Source organism: Ranitomeya imitator, chromosome 1, assembly GCF_032444005.1.
Source record: "Ranitomeya imitator isolate aRanImi1 chromosome 1, aRanImi1.pri, whole genome shotgun sequence".
Classification (NCBI taxonomy): Eukaryota; Metazoa; Chordata; class Amphibia; order Anura; family Dendrobatidae; genus Ranitomeya; species Ranitomeya imitator.
The window spans coordinates 945,319,604-945,342,407 of record NC_091282.1 but is presented as its reverse complement, the minus strand read 5'-3'; the positions used below and the strand labels follow the sequence as shown (position 1 = coordinate 945,342,407).

The window sequence follows — 22,804 nt, the reverse complement described above, 5'->3', positions numbered from 1 at the left end:
GGGCAGACTCGATTTACATACAGCAAAAGAAAACTTAGAAAGGTTTTTCAGGGGTAAACAGGAGGGAGTCAGGATTATAGAATCATTTATGGACTGCAGCACAGGCTCTGAATAAGGTCACAGTTTTAGTTATATAACAAAACTGGTGACAGGTTACCTTTAAGTTAGTTTTGAACTTCTATCTGCATAAGACAAAATTGCCAAGCAGAAATCTACTTACATTTGGTACATACATGCTGACATTATGCTGGAGGACCTATTAGTAAAGAAATAGCAGAACAGTAATGCAACTACTTGAAAGACAAGGATTTAGTTTTACATGTGACTTTTTGACTTGACATTATCACTTTTTCATACATGCAGTCCCTGATTCATCAAAGCAATTTCATCTTTGGTTTGAAAACTCTCAGTTGTGCAAAAAAAAATTGTTATTTTTGGCATTTTACACTAGTTTCTGCCAAAATAGGTGGAGTTGAAAAGGGATGAAGGCACATCAGGGGTGTGACACCATAGCTCATCTAATGCATGATGAGCTGTGGCATTACTTACCCCAAAAATCTTACTCCAGTCCTTGACTTCAGGGAGATTAGTGGTTCTCAGAAGGGCATGGCACTTGTCAGATGAGCCAGATTCATTAAGCCTTTTAAGACATTTGACGTAAATTTACGTCATGGAGATAATGCGGGCACAGTAGCAGTGCCCGCATGATTGCAATTGGGAGATCAGCTAAAGTGATGGCTGAATCCCAGGCTGTCACAGCCAGGAGTGGTACCTACACTGTTCTGGGCCATTTAACTCCCAAAATGAAGCAATCGATAATGATCACAGCATTTGGGAGGCTGGGAGATCAGCACCCCCACAACATCATCACAGGCTAATGGTCATTGCGATGGCAACTCGACATTGTCATGATGACCTACAGGTCTGACAGAAATGATAGCCTTTTTACACCATGCCAGTAGCCTGATCTAAAAGGCTTCTGTCAGTGTAAGATTGTAGCGCTGGTGCATTGCAATGCATTATATCAGTGAATAAATTCATAAAAGTTAGAGTCCCGTAGCGGGACTAAGTAAAAAAGTTAAATAAAAAGTAAAACATTGATAAAATGTAAAAAAAAACATAAAATAAAAAAGAAAAAAATTCTACCAATAAAAGATACTTTTATGTAAAAAAAATCCCCCAAAATACACTTATTTGGTATTGCCGCCTATGGGTCACCTCGACCTATAAAAATGTCACAATAGAAAGCTAGAAAGCGATCAAAAAATGTTATGTGCCCGAAAATGGTACCAATAAAAATGTCAACTCGTCCCACAAAAAAAAAGCCTTCACCTGATTCTTTTGAAGGAAATATAGAAAAATTATAGCTCTCAAAATATGGCAATAGAAAAAACATAAAAGAATTATATAAATATGATATCACTGTAATCGCACAGACTTGAAGAACAAGGTCATCTTTTCACTTAGGCCGCACAAGGAATGGTGTACATAATAAAAAAAAGCGACCTGCTGTTAATTTGTTCAATTTGCTGCCAAAAGATTGCAGTTAGGCTCGACTCACATTTATCCTGAGCTCTGCACTGAGCACTTACAATGAGGTTTCCATGTAAATCTCTGAAATATGTGATTAAGACAGAAGCTCTGGTGGAAGATTCCCTATAATGAGGCAGATGTGGAGGCCATCTGGGACTATGATTCAGCGGTGTCCGTCTTTTTATGTGTGCATGAAAGCACGGTCGGCTTTGTGCACCTCTGAAAGAAAGAAAAGAATTACATCTTTGAACAGAGGCCAGGTGGAGTCCAGAATAACTCTGCTGCCTCATTATAGTGAATGGATCGCTAATAGTGATGAGCGAATACACTCGTTACTCGAGATTTCCCGAGCACGCTTGGGTATCCTCCGGGTATTTTTCAATGCTCGGAGATTTAGTTTTCATTGCCTCAGCTGAATGATTAACAGCTATTAGCCAGGCTAAGTACATGTGGGGGTTGCCTGGTTGCTAGGGAATCCCCACATGTAATCAAGCAAGGCTAGTAGCTGTAAATCATCCACCTGTGGCGAAAAAAATTAAATCTCCGAGCACTAAAAATACTCAGAGGACACCAGAGTGTGCTCAGGAAATCTCGAGTAATGAGTATATTCACTCATCACTAATCGCTAAAGGCTTTCATCTGAATGAAGTGTAGATTTAGATGGAAACCTCAAAGTAAGTGCTCAGTGTAGCGCACAGGATAAATGTCATCCAAAATGTTATGTAACATAAAAAAAAGCTTCAGCTCAATACACAAAAAAAAACAAGTCCCCACTCACTGTCAATGAAAATATAAGGGGCTTTTATGTCACTGGTAGTACAAAGGCTTTGGAAAAGTGCTATGACTACAAGCCCCCTAAAAGAAATCCAGTGAATTTTGCGCTCCCAAATCCAAAAGCCCCCTCTCTATTGAGCCTTTCAGTGTGTCTAGGCCACATTTAGTGTCCACGTGTGTGGCATTTCTGCAACACGTAATTTATGGGTGCATGTCTCCAGAATCATGAGCTAGGCGTAATGCACTGGCACTACAAAGTATTGGGCACTTCAATGAAGTGGGCACTATAATGGCAGATTTTCAATTTTACTCAACAAAATCAACTGCTGCTTGTTTCTGGAAAAGACCCAATGGAGTCAAAATTGTCACCAGTAGATACATTCCCAGAAGGGTTAAATTTCCAAAATGAGGTATCTTGAGGAGTTCTGCTGTTCTGGCTGTTCTCTTCCCGCGAGTCATGGCATCCGCCAACCATAACATCTGCCACATCTACCCTATAATATGACGCACCCTCCCTTCTAAATTTTTCACGTTGCCTGAAAAGTATTTCCCGATTATATGTATGGTAATGGAGCATGGAGAAGTTGCACAATAAACTGTGAGGTCCATTTTTTCCTATTAGCCCTTATAAAAATTAAAAACCTGGGACTAAAATAGCATTTTAGTGGTAAAAATGTAATTATTCTTTCTTCATCACCCAGTGGTATAAAATTATTTGAGGCATATGTGGAACCAACATGCTCACTGCACCCATAGATGAATTCACAGGGGGCTGTAGTTTTTAAAATGGGATTAATAATAGTGGATTTTGCTCTACCAATGTAACATGACACCCTGAAATTATTTCAACAAAATCTGAACTCCAATATGGCACTCAATATTTTCTTTTCTGAGCTTTCCATTGTGCCTCAAACGTAGTTTTTGACCAGGTACGGGGTATTGACATACTCAGGAGAAATTATACCTTTTGACATCTATCCTTTTGAAAATTGAAATTTTGGAGCCAAAGCAACATTTTAGAAAAAGAAATGTAATTTTTCTAATTTTCTACTCAGTCCAATGTTACAGAATTATGTGAATGGTTTGAAGGTTAAAAATGCTCCCTATACCTCTAGGTGTAAGAGGTGTACAGTAGTTTCCAAATCGCGGTCACTTGTGGGGGTTTGTGTCCTCTTAGCATGCCGGGGCTCTTCAAATGTGACATAGTATCTGCAATCCATTCCAGCCAATATTGAGGTCCAGAATTCAATTGGTGCTCCTTCCTTTCCAAGCCCTGCTATGAGCCAAACAGTAGTTTTCTACAACATATGGGCTATCTGTGTACTCAAAAGAAATTCAACAACGAGTTGTACTGTCCACTTTCCCGTTACCCTTGTATAAATGAAAAATGTGGGGCAAAACCTGACATTTTTGCACAAAAAAAATGTATTTTTTTTCATATACATGACCCGTTATAAAATTCTGTAACGCACCTGTGGGTTCAAGGTGCTCACCACACCTCTACATAGATTCCTTGAGGGGTGCAGTTTCCAAAATAGGGTCATTTGTGGAGGATTTCTATTGTTTAGACAAATCAGTGGCTATGAAAACATGAGATGGCGTCTGCCCTCTATTCCAGCAAATTTTATACTACAAAAGTCATATGGTACTCCTTCCCTTCCAAGCACTGCAGGGTACCCAAACAGTACTTTTCCATCCCAAATGAGGTATCCGTATACTCAGGAGAAGTTACAGACCAAATTTCGGATCATTTTATCCTGTTACCCTTGTAAAAATGAAACATTTGAGGCTGTAGCAACATTTTTGCAGAAAAAGGTAAAATGTTCATGTTTTACTTCCTTCAGCTGTGAAGCACCTGAAGGGTTATTAAAGTTATTGAATGTGGTTTTGAGCACTCTGAGAGTTCTAGTTTTAAATTGGTGCCTCTTTTGGGTATTTTGTGTTATATAGGCCCCATAAGGTCACTGCGAAATTGGATGTGGTCCCTACAAAAATTGGCTTTGTAAATTTTGTTAGAGAAATGAGAAATTGCTGATCAATATTTAACACTCCTAACTTCCTAACAAAAAATATGTTTCAAATATGATGTTGATGTAAAGTAGAAATGTGGTAAATGTTATTTATTAACTATGTTGTATGATACAACTATCTGTTTATGTGTCACGAAAAATGCAGTCTCAGAGTCACAGGCATACAGTACATTGGAAGTGCTCCAGATTTATTACTACATAAAGTGACATTGGTCAGGTCAGAATTTTGCTTAGTCAGGATAGTGAGAACAGAACATTAATCAAGAGAGTCCAACACCAACACACCCCTCATCAAGATCTGCATAAGCTTTGTTGATCTTGATCAATCAGGGCCTACCTTGGAGATGTTTTTTTTGTTTCATGGTTTTATAGCTTTTAGTTTATAAATTACCTAAATATCACTATTACTGCAACTAGAAATGTTTAATGTGCATCTCAGAAACCTAAATGCACAGATTTTCTGGCATCTTAGCTTTTGCCATCAAGTGTACCTATAATTAGAAATAAACAAATGAAATGCGGCAGATCATTTAAATTTGTCTTGGAAATTCAACTGCCATTGTAGTTATTTGATTCAAATGGAATGTTCCTTATTACACGATGTGGTCTTTTCAGAACCCAAAGCATAATATCAGCATCTGTAAAAAAAAAAAAAAAAAGTAAAGTTGCTCCTTCCTCTACCTGTCATTATCCGTTCCGGAGTTTAGTTCTGTCTGCCTTTTCTCTGGGTGGATCATGTCAAGGGTTAATTTTGATCTGCCTCATTCTGGACTCGGGTTTGCTATTTAGCTCCCAGGTATCCTGAGGGTGGTGTCAGCTATAGCTCTGTCTTTGGCGTGTGAACCTGACTCTGGAAGCCCTTGGTTTGTCCTACTGAACCCTAACTTGTCCTGTGTCTGTTATCCCCCCGCCTGCCCTTTCCCAGTGTCTCTTTGTCTGTCTGTTTATCTGCTTGACTCCCTGGTTATGATATCTTGGCTTGGCTCTTTGACTCTGTTTCAGTTTATCCCTTTGGTACCGTATTTTGCCCGTCCTGGTTTATTGATCCCTTGCTATATCCTGACTATCCGTTCTGTCTGAATCCGTTTGTACTGTTGTGCTCTGACTTGGTTTTCCTGACCTTGCTCTCGCCACTAGGTGGCGTCTGTTCAGTTGCTCTGTGTGTGCAGTCTGGCTTCACTACCAGGCTCCCCCTGGTGGAGGTTGCGCTGTACTGCACTGCAGCTGCATGACACTACCATTCTAGTGCTAAGTGCTCATCTGTAGGGAAGTGGTTAGTCACCTATGCTAGGAGGCAACTCTGCTTATCCCTTACAATAGGTGCCAACTAGTGATGAGCGAGTACACTCGTTGCTTGGGTTTTCCCTAGCACGCTCGGGTGGTCTCCGAGTATTTGTGAGTGCACGGAGATTTAGTTTTTGTTGACGCAGCTGCATGATTTGCGGCTGCTAGACAGCTTGGATACATGTGGTGATTCGCTAGCAACCAGGCAACCCCCACATGTACTCAGGCTGGGTAGCAGCCATAAATCATGCAGCTGCAGTCGACAAAAACTAAATCTCTGAACACTCATAAATACTCGGAGACCCCCCGAGCATGCTCTGGTAAAAACCCGAGCAACGAGTATACTCGCTCATCACTAGTGCCAACTAGTGATGAGCGAGTATACTCGTTATTCGGGTTTCCCAGAGCACGCTCGAGTGGTCTCCTAGTATTTTGGCATGCTCGGATATTTAGTTTTCGCCGCCATAGCTGCATGATTTGCGGCTGCTAGATAGGATGAATTCATGTGGGAATTCCCTAACAAACAGGCAACCCCCACATGTATTGAGCCTGTCTAGCAGTCGCAAATCATGCAGCTGCAGCAACGAAAACTGAATTTCCGAGCACGCCAAAATACTCGGAGATCACCCAAGCATGCTCGGGAAAACCCGAGCAACGAGTATATTCGCTCATCACTAGTGCCAACTTATCTCCACCAGTACCTTAGTAGTGTTCAAGACATACAATAATCGCACAGTCGCTGGCTAGGGAGCTCATTGACTTTCTGCTGTGCTGCTCATGAGCTCTCTATACTGGACTAGTAAAGGGATTCCCTGAGGAATACCCTTCCAGTCCAGCGCTGAGGGTTCAGCAGTAGTGCAGCAGTCAATGTGCTTCCTGGCCAGCAATTTGACTGTAGTAATATTGTATGCACTGAGCACTGCTCAGTTACTGCTGGGAATAAGCGACTCCTATTAAAAGGGATAAATGGTTTTGCGTCCTAGTGCATGAGACTGATAAGCGATTAGCGCTAGAATCCCTCAGGAAATCACTCTACTAGTTCAGCAATGAACCCTCAGCAAATCGTGTAGCAGTCAATCCCATGTTTTAGCTAGCAGTGCCGCATATCACTTCCAGCAATTGTAAGCAGCACTCGGCACATACAGTATTAGTACAGTCCCGGTGGCCGACTGCTGCTCTGTTTGTTAATCTAATAAGTGCTGGGCATTTATCAGCAGGGCAGCATGCAGTTAATGTGCCACCTAGATGCTACTATGACAGTACTTAACCTGTGTGCACTAAGCACTTCTTACAATTACTAGCAGAGATAAGCAGTGTGGCTACCTAGGGTAAGGGACAAATCAATACTGCCTTGCATGATAATTTGTTTAGCGCTCAGTGCTGGGCTGGTTGAGAGATTTCTTGATGGAAGCCCTCTACTACTCTGGTGCTAACTGTTCTTGAGCAGAAGAGCAGTCTGTCTCCTGGATTAGGAGGCAACATCACTATCCCTTATAATAGCCACTCTTGTAATATAGGCCACTCCTATAGGATAACCATTAGTGCTGCATTCACCGTTCACATTGAAGCACTTATTGCAGGAAATCAACTAGTATTATATATACATGCTCTGTTTTACTCTGCAGGCCTTTTCTCTGCCTCTGCCTACCTACCAGCTTGAAATTTGGGGGCATGTCTCAGAAGAATTCAGCAGTCTGAGCTGTTAATCTCAAGATGGCTACTCCCATGACCAGTGATTCTTTCATAACATAATTCCTATAGTGATAATCAGGATGTTTCCAGTGGTAATAATATAATAATGTTGTCAACATATTCTGCAGCATTTTAAAGGTGACATGTATGCACAGAATAAGACATGACAAAGTTACTTATAATTCAGTATATACCAAGAGGAGAGAGAGCCCTGCTCACAAGCTTACAGTATACAGGAAGTAAGGATGAATGTGACAGAAAATAGGGTAGTGCATTCCAGAGAACTGGCGCAGAACGAGAGAAGTCTTGGAGATGGAAGTTGGAAGTACTGATTATAGAGGATGTCAATCTTTAGTCAATTATGGAATGGAGAACACAGGTAGGTAGATAAATAGAGATGACAGAGGAGATGTAGGGTGGAAAAGAACTGTTGCAGGCGAGAGTGATACGTGTATATTGTACTCAGGTTGTACTGTAGCAGATAGGTAACCAGTACAACCAATTTAATTTATATGTATATATAGACACTGTGATATACCCTGGAATGTTTGAAGGTGATGGACACCTTTTAAGAGCCTGAAAAAAAAGCAAATGGCGGGACAACAAATTTTAAAAATGCATATTTAATTTTTGTATCAAGTGGATACTGTGAAATAAAACAATGTCTGAAAATTAGCGAGTTTATCTATAGTACTTATGGGCTGTCTCTCTAATCTAGTTTTTCAATCTGGAGGTCTTTGCAGAATTAATATTAATAGCTCATGTTGGGATAAAACATCAAATGTTCTTCTTTCCTCCTGAAGCATTTCAAACTTCAAGTCCTTCTTGCATGGTGGAATAAAGATAAACCCCAGGTGAGAGGCCCATTGTAACAATGCAATTTTTCGTAGAAAGCTAACCTAGCACTCATCCTCAAAGATTGGTAAAATGATAATATTCGATTGATCCAAGGTAGATAAGATCCTGAAGCACAAAGCGTATTACTCTCATAAGCAACAAAGCAAAGTATGCAAATGGTTTTTATTCATAGCATATAAAGTAAATACATTTCCTGTCATTAAACCCCTAAGGCCAGGTGATTTTTCATTTTTTTATTTTTTTGACTTTTTTTCTACATAGCCATAAACGAGCTTTTTTTTTGTAGCACGAGGTGTCGTTTTCAACGACACCATTTATTCTGCCATATAATATACTATACTATGCATATGAGAATAGTGTATTTTTTGTTAGGAATAATACGGATTAATAAAGGATCAATGTTTTGAATAATTATCTTTCTAAGAAATGAATTGTAGAGAGTACCAGGTATCAGACCCTTACTAGTCACACATTACAGGAGTATTCTTAAAGGTACACTGTCACCTGAATTTGGAGGGAACAATCTTCAGCCATGTAGGCGGGGTTTTTGGGTGTTTGATTCACCCTTTCCTTACCCGCTGGCTGCATGCTGGCTACAATATTGGATTGAAGTTCATTCTCTGTCCTCCATAGTACACACCTGCGCAAGCCAAGATTGTCTTGCGCAGGCATGTACTACGGAGGACAGAGAATGAACTTCAATCCAATATTGTAGCCAGCATGCAGCCAGCTGGTAAGGAAAGGGTGAATCAAACACCCAAAAACCCCGCCTACATGGCTGAAGATTGTTCCCTCCAAATTCAGGTGACAGTGCCCCTTTAAGACTCGGAGTTATCCCCTATCACTGATATAACTGATAACTTCCCTATCTCCGGAGGTCCAGCACCTGGGATATACACGGCTCTCAAGAACCAGGGGCCTGAAGAACCCCACAAGAATGAAGCAATGGTCATTCATGAGCACTGCCACTCCATTCACTTTTAATGGAACAGCTAGAAATATCCAAGTGCTGCTGTCATCTGGTCTTCGGCACTCCCACAAGAAAGAATGGAGCAGCTGTGCGCATGATCGATTAGCACACCATTCTCAAGGGGCTCTTCAGAACCCCTACTCTCAGGATCGGTGGGTACGACCTCAGCGATTGAGAAGTTATCCTCTACCCAATTGAAAATACAACTTTAATGGCCTATCTTAAGAACAGACTGTCAATACAAAGCCGGGAAACTGTTATTAATATAATTGCAATGGTTATCACATCAGATTTAGGGCTATATTTTTTTTTCTTTCTAGACCTTTCAGTTGGGCCTTTGAGATACAAAACCAATGTATTTAATTTTAATTTTTTATTGAAATATAAAACTTTAGATATATATAATAAGCTGTATATTTCCTCTTCATGCATTAGCAAACAAACTACACAGTATGTATATTTCAGCAATCAAAAAATAATTCCCCAAAATTACAGTTAAATAAAGTGAAAGCTAATAATATATAAGACATTAACTGGAAGTGCTTTGCACTGAGAATAAAGATTTTTAAATTTAGTTTCTAAGAAAGAACAGCAGAGAACAGCAAAGAAACCAACTAATGTGCAAACCCATTTCTTTGGTTTAGATTTATTTCCTTCCACATATAGGGGCATGGCCCCTTTTTGGGGCTATGTATCTTATCTATACAGATTTTCACATTCAGGTCTGGCTCTGCCCTGTTTATTTTGAGGTCTGCTGGCATAAGCAAACTGAAATGCTAGCTTTAGAGACCATCCTGATTGGGCACATCTTGTTGTGATGGAATGGCTTTTATGCTTTTTTGATCAAAATAGAGTTATTTATGCACCTTATATTATTCACATGTACTATTACCGTTTACTCACCTTCTGCAGGGTATTTGCTCATTTGTTTTATCCTAGGTTTGGTCTGTTAATGGGCACATTGTACTTATACCAACAGGTGTGCCTGCCCATTTTTTTTTTTCTAACAAAGAAAGTCTAAATTATAATAAAAAGAGCATGCCACTCTTACCTTGAGCACCGGATGATGATGCACCGCTTTTCAGTGTGAATTTTGATTCTGCCTCCGGTGGTGCTGGGTTATGAGAAGTAAAATGCCTTTGCCCTCTTTGTTTCTTTTTGATACTGGGTTCAAATATTATGTATGCATCGTCCTCGGTGGAAGCAACTAGCAATGGCTCTTCATCGTGTTCATGATCCTTCTCTTCATCTGAACATTCATCCAGTTCACCACTTGGCTCGTTTTCATTGTTATCTGTTCTTTCTTCTGTGTCAATAAAATTGTGTGCATTTTTATACAGCTGAACATTGCTAAATAATTTATTCTAGCAGCATATGCAGTTAAACAGAATATCCAATCATTCAGACTGACAAAACATCAAATATTTTTGAAACATATATGATTTATACAGAGGTATGAAGCAAACAATAAAATTATTTCTATTTTAAAGGAATCTGTCACTAGGGTAAACCCTCTCAAATCGTAAAATAGGAATTTATATGCAGCTCATCGACACGTGTGAAGCTTTGGTTGGCCGCCAAGTAGAAAATGAATCAGAAGAAATTCATCCAGCAAAAGTTCCAGAGCAAAATTGTTTTAAAAGCAACTGTTTATTTGGATTTTTTTTAAATCATTGGTGCTAAAAAAAGGTGCTCAATTCACCTTGGTATTTTTACACTGATGAGTTACAGACTTTAAGTTCTTATTCATAGTATAGCACAATACCTAGTTTTACAAGAGCCATTTTACATAATTACTATAAAGAATATGACATTATGGAGTGATCATTTCAGATTGAAAGAAATATTTATTGTGGTTGATATTTTAATATATATACAGTGGGGCAAAAAAGTATTTAGTCAGTCAGCAATAGTGCAAGTTCCACCACTTAAAAAGATGAGAGGCGTCTGTAATTTACATCATAGGTAGACCTCAACTATGGGAGACAAACTGAGAAAAAAAATCTAGAAAATCACAATGTCTGTTTTTTTTATCATTTTTTTTGCATATTATGGTGGAAAATAAGTATTTGGTCAGAAACAAAATTTCATCTCAATACTTTGTAATATATCCTTTGTTGGCAATGACAGAGGTCAAACATTTTCTGTAAGTCTTCACAAGGTTGCCACACACTGTTGTTGGTATGTTGGCCCATTCCTCCATGCAGATCTCCTCTAGAGCAGTGATGTTTTTGGCTTTTCGCTTGGCAACACGGACTTTCAACTCCCTCCAAAGGTTTTCTATAGGGTTGAGATCTGGAGACTGGCTAGGCCACTCCAGGACCTTGAAATGCTTCTTACGAAGCCACTCCTTCGTTGCCCTGGCGATGTGCTTTGGATCATTGTCATGTTGAAAGACCCAGCCATGTTTCATCTTCAATGCCCTTGCTGATGGAAGGAGGTTTGCACTCAAAATCTCACGATACATGGCCCCATTCATTCTTTCATGTACCCGGATCAGTCGTCCTGGCCCCTTTGCAGAGAAACAGCCCCAAAGCATGATGTTTCCACCACCATGCTTTACAGTAGGTATGGTGTTTGATGGATGCAACTCAGTATTCTTTTTCCTCCAAACACGACAAATTGTGTTTCTACCAAAAAGTTCCAGTTTGGTTTCATCAGACCATAGGATATTCTCCCAAAATTCCTCTGGATCATCCCAATGCTCTCTAGCAAACTTCAGACGGGCCCGGACATGTACTGGCTTAAGCAGTGGGACACGTCTGGCACTGCAGGATCTGAGTCCATGGTGGTGTAGTGTGTTACTTATGGTAGGCCTTGTTACATTGGTCCCAGCTCTCTGCAGTTCATTCACTAGGTCCCCCCGCGTGGTTCTGGGATTTTTGCTCACCGTTCTTGTGATCATTCTGACCCCACGGGGTGGGATTTTGCGTGGAGCCCCTGTTCGAGGGAGATTATCAGTGGTCTTGTATGTCTTCCATTTTCTAATTATTGCTCCCACTGTTGATTTCTTCACTCCAAGCTGGTTGGCTATTGCAGATTCAGTCTTCCCAGCCTGGTGCAGGGCTACAATTTTGCTTCTGGTGTCCTTTGACAGCTCTTTGGTCTTCACCATAGTGGAGTTTGGAGTCAGACTGTTTGAGGGTGTGCACAGGTGTCTTTTTATACTGATAACAAGTTTAAACAGGTGCCATTACTACAGGTAATGAGTGGAGGAAAGAGGAGACTCTTAAAGAAGAAGTTACAGGTCTGTGAGAGCCAGAAATCTTGATTGTTTGTTTCTGACCAAATACTTATTTTCCACCATAATATGCAAATAAAATGTTAAAAAAACAGACAATGTGATTTTCTGGATTTTTTTTTCTCAGTTTGTCTCCCATAGTTGAGGTCTACCTATGATGTAAATTACAGACGCCTCTCATCTTTTTAAGTGGTGGAACTTGCACTATTGCTGACTGACTAAATACTTTTTTGCCCCACTGTATATATATATATATATATATATATATATATATATATAAATATATATATATATATATATATATATATATATATATATATATATACACATAATCTTATCTAATGTTCCTGACTTTTGGTGTTCTTGCATTTAATGTTAAAATCCTTGATGCTTCCCTGTGTTTTAAGATGCATGATCTATCCCATCCCCTTTAGGGTAGCTGAACTTTTTCTATGTCATTTATGGCTTATACTCACTTGCGAGCAAAACGAATGGGTGCAATCCGATAAAAAATCGGATTGCACTCGGACCAACGATAGTCAATAGGTGACATCTCATTTGCGATTTTTTTTTCTCAGCCGAAATCAGACTGAGAAAAAAATTGCAGCACACTGTGATTTGCTGCGAGTCTCTGACGAGACTCGCCAATGCAAGTCAATGGGTGCAAGAAAAAAATCGCACAGCACTCGCACCATCGTCTTTCTGTCGGTCTTTCTGTCTGTCTGTCTGTCACGGAAATCCCAAGTCGCTGATTGGTCACGGCCAGCTGGCCGCGACCAATTAGCGACGGACACAATCCGGCCGCGAAATGGCCGCTCCCAACTCTCCTGCACTCAGTGCCCCCTCCATACTCTCCCCCAGTCAGCGCCCGCCACCCACATAGCGTTGTAGCAGTCCGTTAAACCGACTGCGCTACATCGTGGCATAACGTGGTGTAACGCAGTCTGTTAACACTGCTATTAACCCTATGTGACGAACTTTTTACTATTGATGCTGCCTACGCAGCATCAATAGTAAAAAGATCTAATGTTAAAAATAATAATAAAAAAAAATCATTATATACTCACCTTCCTGCGCCTTTCCCGTTCCTCACGACGCTCCGGGCCATACATTGCTGTCTCACGAGATGATGATGTAGCGCTTTCGCGAGACCGCTACGTCATCATCTCGCGAGACCGCAATGCATTCTTGGGACAGGAGCATCGCTAAACGCCTCACCTGGATCTGGGGGCCGCCGGAGGGTGAGTATATAACTATTTTTTATTTTAATTTTTTTTTATAACGGGGATATGGTGCCCACACTGCTATATAGTACTTGGGCTGTGTTATATACTGCGTGGCTGCTATATACTATGTGGGCAGTGTTATACACTACGTGGGCTGTGCTATATATTACATGGACAGTGTTATATACTACGTGGGCAGTGTTATATACTGCGTGGGCTGTGTTATATACTACGTGGGCAGTGTTATATACCATGTGGGCTGTGTTATATACTACGTGGGCTGTGTTATACTACGTGGGTTGTGTTATACTACGTGGGTTGTGTTATACTACGTGGGTTGTGTTATATACTGCATGGGCAGTGTTATATACTGCGTGGGCTGTGTTATATACTATGTGGGCAGTGTTATATACTATGTGGGCAGTGTTATATACTACGTGGGCAGTGTTGTATACTGCGTGGGCTGTTGTGAATTCTGTGGCCAAGCTCCCTCCTGTGGTCATGAGTGGTACTTCGGCTGGTTCTGTCTATGAGCTTCCTTTGGTGGATGAGAGTGGTACTGCGGCTTCTGAGTTTCCTTCCTCAGGTGATGAGGTTAGGTTGTTAGGTGCTGCTCTATTTAACTCCACCTAGTGGTTTGATCCTGGCCTCCAGTCAATGTTCTAGTATTGGTCTTGCTTTCTCCTGGATCGTTCCTGTGGCCTGTCTATCCTGCATAAGCTAAGTTTTGCTTGTGTTATTTTTGTTTGCTGTTTTTTCTGTCCAGCTTGCTATATTGGTTTTTCTTGCTTGCTGGAAGCTCTGGGACGCAGAGGGAGCACCTCCGTACCGTTAGTCGGTGCGGAGGGTCTTTTTGCCCCCTCTGCGTGGTTGTTTGTAGGGTTTTGTGTTGACCGCAAAGCAATCTTTCCTATCTTCGGTCTGTTCAGTAAGTTGGGCCTCACTTTGCTAAATCTATTTCATCTCTGCGTTTGTATTTTCATCTCAACTCACAGTCATTATATGTGGGGGGCTGCCTTTTCCTTTGGGGTATTTCTCTGAGGCAAGCTAGGCATATTTTTCTTTCTTAGGGCTAGCTAGTTTCTCAGGCTGTGCTCGAGGCGCATAGGACTGGTCAGAAGCGCTCCACGGCTACCTCTAGTGTGGTTGGATAGGATTAGGGATTGCGGTCAGCAGAGTTTCCACGTCTCAGAGCTCGTCCTATGTTTTTGGTAATTGTCAGGTCACTTTGTGTGCTCTGAACTTCAAGGTCCATTGTGGTTCTGAATTACCTGTTCATAACAGTACTGGAGGCCCAAAGTACTAATGCTTCTCAATAGAGGGAAAAGAGAAGTTCTGAGACCATTTTTTTTTCTTCTTTGCACTGTGTTCTGTCTTTCTTTTCCCCTTTACATCAGGGTGGTTCAGAACACAGGTGTGGACATGGACATTCAGGGTCTGTTCTCTTTGATGGATAATCTCGCTATAAATGTACAGAATATTCAAGATTTAGTGGTTCAGAATCCTATGTTAGAACCTAAAATTCCTATTCCTGAGTTATTTTCTGGAGATAGAGCTAAGTTTTTGAATTTTAAAAATAATTGTAAACTATTTCTGGCTTTGAAACCCCGCTCCTCTGGTGACCCAGTTCAACAAGTTAAGATCATTAATTCTTTATTACATGGCGACCCTCAAGACTGGGCATTTTCCCTTGTGCCAGGAGATCCTGCATTATGTAATATTGATGCGTTTTTTCTGGCGCTCGGATTGCTGTACGATGAACCTAATTCAGTGGATCAGGCAGAGAAAAATTTGCTGGCTCTGTGTCAGGGTCAGGATGAGATAGAGATTTATTGTCAGAAGTTTAGAAAGTGGTCCGTGCTCACTCAATGGAATGAATGTGCGCTGGCAGCTATTTTCAGAAAGGGTCTCTCTGAAGCCCTTAAGGATGTCATGGTTGGATTTCCTATGCCTGCTGGTCTGAATGAGTCTATGTCTTTGGCCATTCAGATCGGTCGACGCTTGCGTGAGCGTAAATCTGTGCACCATTTGGCGGTATTATCTGAGCATAAACCTGAGCCTATGCAGTGCGATAGGACTTTAACCAGAGCTGCAAGGCAAGAACACAGACGTCAGAATGGGCTGTGTTTCTACTGTGGTGATTCCACTCATGCTATCTCCGATTGTCCTAAGCGCACTAAGCGGTTCGCTAGGTCTGCCACCATTGGTACGGTACAGTCGAAATTTCTTTTGTCCGTTACTTTGATCTGCTCTTTGTCTTCCTATTCTGTCATGGCATTTATGGATTCAGGCGCTGGCCTGAATTTGATGGACTTGGAGTTTGCTAGGCGCTGTGGGTTTGTCTTGGAGCCCTTGCAGTGTCCTATTCCATTGAGAGGAATTGATGCTACGCCTTTGGCCAAGAATAAGCCTCAGTATTGGACCCAGCTGACCATGTGCATGGCTCCTGCGTACCAGGAGGATATTCGCTTTCTGGTGTTGCATAATCTGCATGATGTGGTCGTGTTGGGGTTGCCATGGCTACAAGTCCATAACCCAGTATTAGATTGGAAATCAATGTCTGTGTCCAGCTGGGGTTGTCAGGGGGTACATGGTGATGTTCCATTTCTGTCTATCTCATCATCCACCCCTTCTGAGGTCCCAGAGTTCTTGTCTGATTACCGGGATGTTTTTGATGAGCCCAAGTCCAATGCCCTACCACCGCATAGGGATTGTGATTGTGCTATCAATTTGATTCCTGGTAGTAAGTTTCCTAAGGGTCGACTGTTTAATTTATCTGTACCTGAGCACGCCGCTATGCGGAGTTACGTGAAGGAGTCTTTGGAGAAGGGTCATATTCGCCCGTCATCGTCGCCATTGGGAGCGGGGTTCTTTTTTGTGGCCAAGAAGGATGGTTCGCTGAGACCTTGTATTGATTACCACCTTCTAAATAAAATTACGGTCAAATTTCAGTACCCCTTGCCGCTGCTGTCTGATTTGTTTGCTCGGATTAAGGGGGCTAGTTGGTTCACCAAGATAGATCTTCGTGGTGCATATAATCTTGTGCGTATTAAACGGGGCGATGAATGGAAAACAGCATTTAATACGCCCGAAGGCCATTTTGAGTACCTGGTTATGCCATTCGGGCTTTCTAATGCTCCATCAGTGTTTCAGTCCTTTATGCATGACATCTTCCGAGAGTACCTGGATAAACTCCTGATTGTATACTTGGATGATATTTTGGTCTTCTCGGATGATTGGGAGTCTCATGTGAAGCAGGTCAGAATGGTGTTCTAGGTCCTGCGTGCTAATTCTTTGTTTGTGAAGGGGTCAAAGTGTCTCTTTGGTGTTCAGAAGGTGTCATTTTTGGGGTTCATTTTTTCTCCTTCTACTATCGAGATGGACCCTGTTAAAGTTCAGGCCATTTATGATTGGACTCAGCCAACATCTCTGAAGAGTCTGCAGAAGTTCCTGGGCTTTGCTAATTTTTATCGTCGCTTCATCAATAATTTTTCTAGTATTGCTAAACCGTTGACTGATTTAACCAAGAAGGGTGCTGATGTGGTCAATTGGTCTTCTGCTGCTGTGGAAGCTTTTCAGGAGTTGAAGCGTCGTTTTTCTTCTGCCCCTGTGTTGTGCCAACCAGATGTTTCGCTTACGTTCCAGGTCAAGGTTGATGCTTCTGAAATTGGAGCAGGGGCTGTTTTGTCGCAGAGAAGTTCTGATTGTTCGGTGATGAAACCATGCGCCTTCTTTTCCAGGAAATTTTCGCCTGCTGAGCGAAATTATGATGTTGGCAATCGAGAGTTGCTAGCCATGAAGTGGGCATTCGAGGAGTGGCGTCATTGGCTTGAAGGAGCTAAGCATCGCGTGGTGGTTTTGACTGATCACAAGAACTTGACTTATCTCGAGTCTGCCAAACGGTTGAATCCTAGACAGGCTCGTTGGTCGCTGTTTTTCTCCCGTTTTGACTTTGTGGTTTCGTACCTTCCGGGCTCTAAAAATGTGAAGGCGGATGCCCTGTCTAGGAGTTTTGTGCCCGATTCTCCGGGTTTGCCTGAGCCGGCAGGTGTTCTCAAGGAGGGGGTAATTTTGTCTGCCATCTCCCCTGATTTGTGGCGGGTGCTGCAAAAATTTCAGGCTAATAGACCTGACCGTTGCCCAGCGGAGAAACTGTTTGTCCCTGATAGGTGGACGAATAGAGTTATCTCTGAGGTTCATTGTTCGGTGTTGGCTGGTCATCCTGGAATCTTTGGTACCAGAGATTTGGTGGCTAGATCCTTTTGGTGGCCATCTCTGTCGCGGGATGTGCGTTCTTTCGTGCAGTCCTGTGGGATTTGTGCTCGGGCTAAGCCCTGCTGTTCTCGTGCCAGTGGGTTGCTTTTGCCCTTGCCGGTCCCGAAGAGGCCTTGGACACATATCTCTATGGATATTATTTCGGATCTCCCCGTCTCTCAGAGAATGTCGGTCATTTGGGTGGTTTGTGATCGCTTCTCTAAGATGGTCCATTTGGTGCCCTTGTCTAAATTGCCTTCCTCCTCTGATTTGGTGCCATTGTTTTTCCAGCATGTGGTTCGTTTACATGGTATTCCAGAGAACATCGTTTCTGACAGAGGTTCCCAGTTTGTTTCGAGGTTTTGGCGAGCCTTTTGTGCTAGGATGGGCAATGATTTGTCTTTTTCCTCGGCTTTCCATCCTCAGTCAAATGGCCAGACTGAACGAACCAATCAGACCTTGGAAACATATCTGAGATGTTTTGTTTCTGCTGATCAGGATGATTGGATGTCCTTTTTGCCTTTGGCTGAGTTCGCCCTTAATAATCGGGCCAGCTCGGCTACTTTGGTTTCGCTGTTTTTCTGCAATTCTGGGTTCCACCCTCGTTTCTCTTCAGGGCAGGTTGAGTCTTCGGACTGTCCTGGTGTGGATACTGTGGTGGATAGGTTGCAGCAGATTTGGACTCATGTAGTGGACAATTGACTTTGTCCCAGGAGAAGGCTCAACGTTTCGCTAACCGCAGGCGCTGTGTGGGTCCCCGACTTCATGTTGGGGATTTGGTTTGGTTGTCATCTCGTTATATTCCTATGAAGGTTTCCTCTCCTAAGTTTAAGCCTCGTTTCATTGGTCCATATAGGATTTCTGATCTTCTTAACCCTGTGTCTTTTCGTTTGTCTCTTCCAGCTTCTTTTTCCATCCATAACGTGTTCCATAGGTCATTGTTGCGGAGATACGTGGCACCTGTGGTTCCATCTATTGATCCTCCTGCTCCGGTTTTGGTTGTAGGGGAGTTGGAGTATATAGTGGAGAAGATTTTGGCTTCTCGTGTTTCGAGACGGAAACTCCAGTATCTGGTTAAGTGGAAAGGTTATGGTCAGGAAGATAATTCCTGGGTCTTTGCCTCTGATGTCCATGCTGCCGATCTGGTTCGTGCCTTTCATGTGGCTCATCCTGGTCAGCCTGGGGGCTCTAGTGAGGGTTCGGTGACCCCTCCTCAAGGGGGGGTACTGTTGTGAATTCTGTGGCCAAGCTCCCTCCTGTGGTCATGAGTGGTACTTCGGCTGGTTCTGTCTATGAGCTTTCTTTGGTGGTTGAGAGTGGTACTGCGGCTTCTGAGTTTCCTTCCTCAGGTGATGAGGTTAAGTCGTTAGGTGCTGCTCTATTTAACTCCACCTAGTGCTTTGATCCTGGCCTCCAGTCAATGTTCTAGTATTGGTCTTGCTTTCTCCTGGATCGTTCCTGTGGCCTGTCTATCCTGCATAAGCTAAGTTTTGCTTGTGTTATTTTTGTTTGCTATTTCTTCTGTCCAGCTTGCTATATTGGTTTTTCTTGCTTGCTGGAAGCTCTGGGACACAGAGGGAGCACCTCCGTACCGTTAGTCGGTGCGGAGGGTCTTTTTGCCCCCTCTGCGTGGTTGTTTGTAGGGTTTTGTGTTGACCGCAAAGCAATCTTTCCTATCTTCGGTCTGTTCAGTAAGTTGGGCCTCACTTTGCTAAATCTATTTCATCTCTGCGTTTGTATTTTCATCTCAACTCACAGTCATTATATGTGGGGGGCTGCCTTTTCCTTTGGGGTATTTCTCTGAGGCAAGCTAGGCTTATTTTTCTTTCTTAGGGCTAGCTAGTTTCTCAGGCTGTGCCGAGTTGCATAGGGAGCGTTAGGCGCAATCCACGGCTACCTCTAGTGTGGTTGGATAGGATTAGGGATTGCGGTCAGCAGAGTTTCCACGTCTCAAAGCTCGTCCTATGTTTTTGGTAATTGTCAGGTCACTTTGTGTGCTCTGAACTTCAATGTCCATTGTGGTTCTGAATTACCTGTTCATAACAGTGGGCTGTGTTATATACTACGAGGCTTTGCTATATACTACGTGGGCAGTGTTATATACTAAGTGGCTGCTATATACTAAGTGGCTGCTATATACTAAGTGGCTGCTATATACTAAGTGGCTGCTATATACTACGTGGCTATGTTATATACTACATGGCTGTGCTATATACTACATGGCTGTCTGTTTTACGTGGGCTGTGTTATACTGCGTGGGCTGTGCTATATACTGCGTGGACTGTGTTATATACTTTGTGACTGTGCTATATGCTACGTGGCTCCTATATACTACATGGCTGTGTTATATATTACGTGGCTGCTATATATTACATGGCTGTGCTATATACTATGTGGCTCCTATATACTACATGGCTGTGTTATATACTACGTAGCTGCTATATATTACGTGGGCTGTGTTATATACTATGTGACTGTGTTATATACTACGTGGCTGCTATATACTATGTGGCTGCTGTATACTACATGGCTGTGCTATATACTATATGGCTTTGCTATATACTATATGGCTGTGCTATATACTACGTGGGCTGTGTTATGTACTACGTGGCTCCTATATACTACATGGCTGTGCTATATACTTCGTGGCTGTCTGTGTTACATGGGCTGTGCTATATACTATATGGCTGCTATATACATACATACATACATATTCTAGAATATCCGATGTGTTAGAATCGGGACACTATCAAGTATATATATATATTTATATTTAATACAGCGCTAGATAGCAGAATAGCCGGTGATTCAATTGCCGGCTTTTGCTATCTTCTTCCCAAACCCGACAGGTTATGAGACATGGTTTACATACAGTAAACCATTTCATATCCCTTTTTTTACATATTTCTCACTACTAATGTTAGAAGTGTATGTGTGCAAAATTTTGTAGTTCTAGCTGTTAAACTAAAGGGTTAAATCAGGGAAAAAATTGGTGTGGGCTCCGGTGCAATTTTCTCCCCCAGAGTGGGAAAGCCAGTGACTGAAGGCAGATATTAATAGTCTAGAGAGGGACCATGGATATTGCCCCCCCCCCCCCGGCTAAAAACATCTGCCCCCAGCCACCCCATAAAAGGCACATCTGTATAATGCACCTATTCTGGCACTTAGCCTCTCTCTTCCCACTCCCCTGTAGCTGTGGGATAAGGGGTAATAAAGGGTTAATGTCACCTTGCTATTGTAAGGTGACATTAAGCCTGGTTAATAATGGAGAGGTGGACACCTATCCATTATTAATCCAATATTAATAAAGGGTTAAAACACACACACACATATTTGGAAAAAAATATTTTAATGAAATAAATACACATGGTGTTGTAATATCTTTATTATATGCTCAATCCAATTGAAGAACCTTGTCACCTGAAACAAAGCTAAAATAAAAAAACAACAGTATCCCATACCTCTCTGGCATTACAGTCAAGTCCCACAATGCAAATCCATCTGAAGGAGTTAAATAATTTTACAAGCAGGAGCCTGCTAATGCAGCTGTTGCACCTGCCTGTAAAAACTGGGGAATGAATGGAATGCAGGGGAACGTAGCTACCTAGACTTGCGGTGCTGCGCCCCCTGCTGGCATAACCTCATATGACCTCTAGCGTTAGAAAATATTCAGAAAAATTCCCACTCTAGAGTTCATATGAGGTTATGCCAGCAGGGGGCGCAGCACCGCAAGTCTACGAATGATCTAGAATGATTTTTAGTGCATTACCTGTGTATAAAATAGATTTTTTTAATTAATATGTCTCACGTGATAATTTGCACTATAATTTGTGGAAAACACCACTAGTTGGTCATTGCATTGGATTGCAGAATTTTAGAGGTTTTAGATTGTGTCAAATATTCTCCTCTACTTTTAAAAATTGGCATTTTTTGCACAATTTAAAACCTGGTTTGAGTATCCACATTTTTGAAAGTGTGTGTCAATGACCGATCATTCGGTAATATATTTGCTGTCTGAGGTACAGCAGCGTTTGGCTCTGAAATATTCACCTGTGTTTGCCAAAGACTGTGAAAATTTTGTATATATAGAGCAACCTTGACATTTGGTATAAAATACACCCATAAAAGAAAAATAATTTTGTATTAGCTAAAATTCAGTGTATTAGCAAAAATTCAATCACTTCCAATATAAATTCCATTAATTCATTTGAATAATTTGCATATTTATGTGGCTGTTTATTCACTGCAATTAATGGTAAATTGTGTGGTATTGTCATGTATAGTGCAGTAACATCGCAAGTGATCCATAAATATTCTTTGTACCTTTTCATATCTTTCACATTGAGAACATGTTGGCTGTCTTGTATGTAAGTGGGAGAAATTTGGACCAGTGGTTATAGATGATCGTCCAGCCATTTACACAGGTTCTCAGACATAGATCCAATTCCAGACACTATGGGTCTGAATGGTGTTGGAAACCAATGCTTATGTGTCGATGGAAGAGTGGGATTCTTAGATGTTCTGGATTAAGATATTCCATTTTTTTGTTATTACTAATTCCTGTATCCATTCCATATTGTAAAAGTGACAATTTTGCTTTAAGTTGTTTAACCCCGTACCGACATCGGGCACACATTTGCGCAAATGTCGGACTCACTCCCTTTGATGTGGGCTCCGGCGGTGAACCCACATTTTTCCCGGGACATGTCACATGTATTGAACAGTTGACATGTGCCCACAATAGCTGCGGGTGGAATCACGATCCACCCACAGGAGGCTATTACCTAGATAAGTGCTGCTGTCAAACTCTGACAGCGGCATTCAAATTGTGCTACCAGCAATCGCGCCGGAAATATGCACACCGGTGACCATGTGATCGTGGGCAATCAGTGTGTTGGCATGACAACTTGATATCTCCTGGAGACCTCTATGGTTGTCAGTG

At 41.8% G+C, this 22,804-nt stretch overlaps 1 protein-coding gene across 3 annotated transcripts in view; it reads right to left on the bottom strand.

Annotated features, from left to right (window-relative positions):
• Positions 1-22,804, bottom strand: part of BANK1 (B cell scaffold protein with ankyrin repeats 1) — a 1,115,425-nt gene that overhangs the window by 93,412 nt on the left and 999,209 nt on the right. For all 3 annotated transcript variants that reach the window (XM_069743643.1, XM_069743641.1, XM_069743642.1), the window contains one exon: positions 10,193-10,447. In XM_069743643.1, the coding sequence (XP_069599744.1) occupies positions 10,193-10,447 (255 nt within the window). The remainder of the gene's footprint in view (positions 1-10,192; positions 10,448-22,804) is intronic.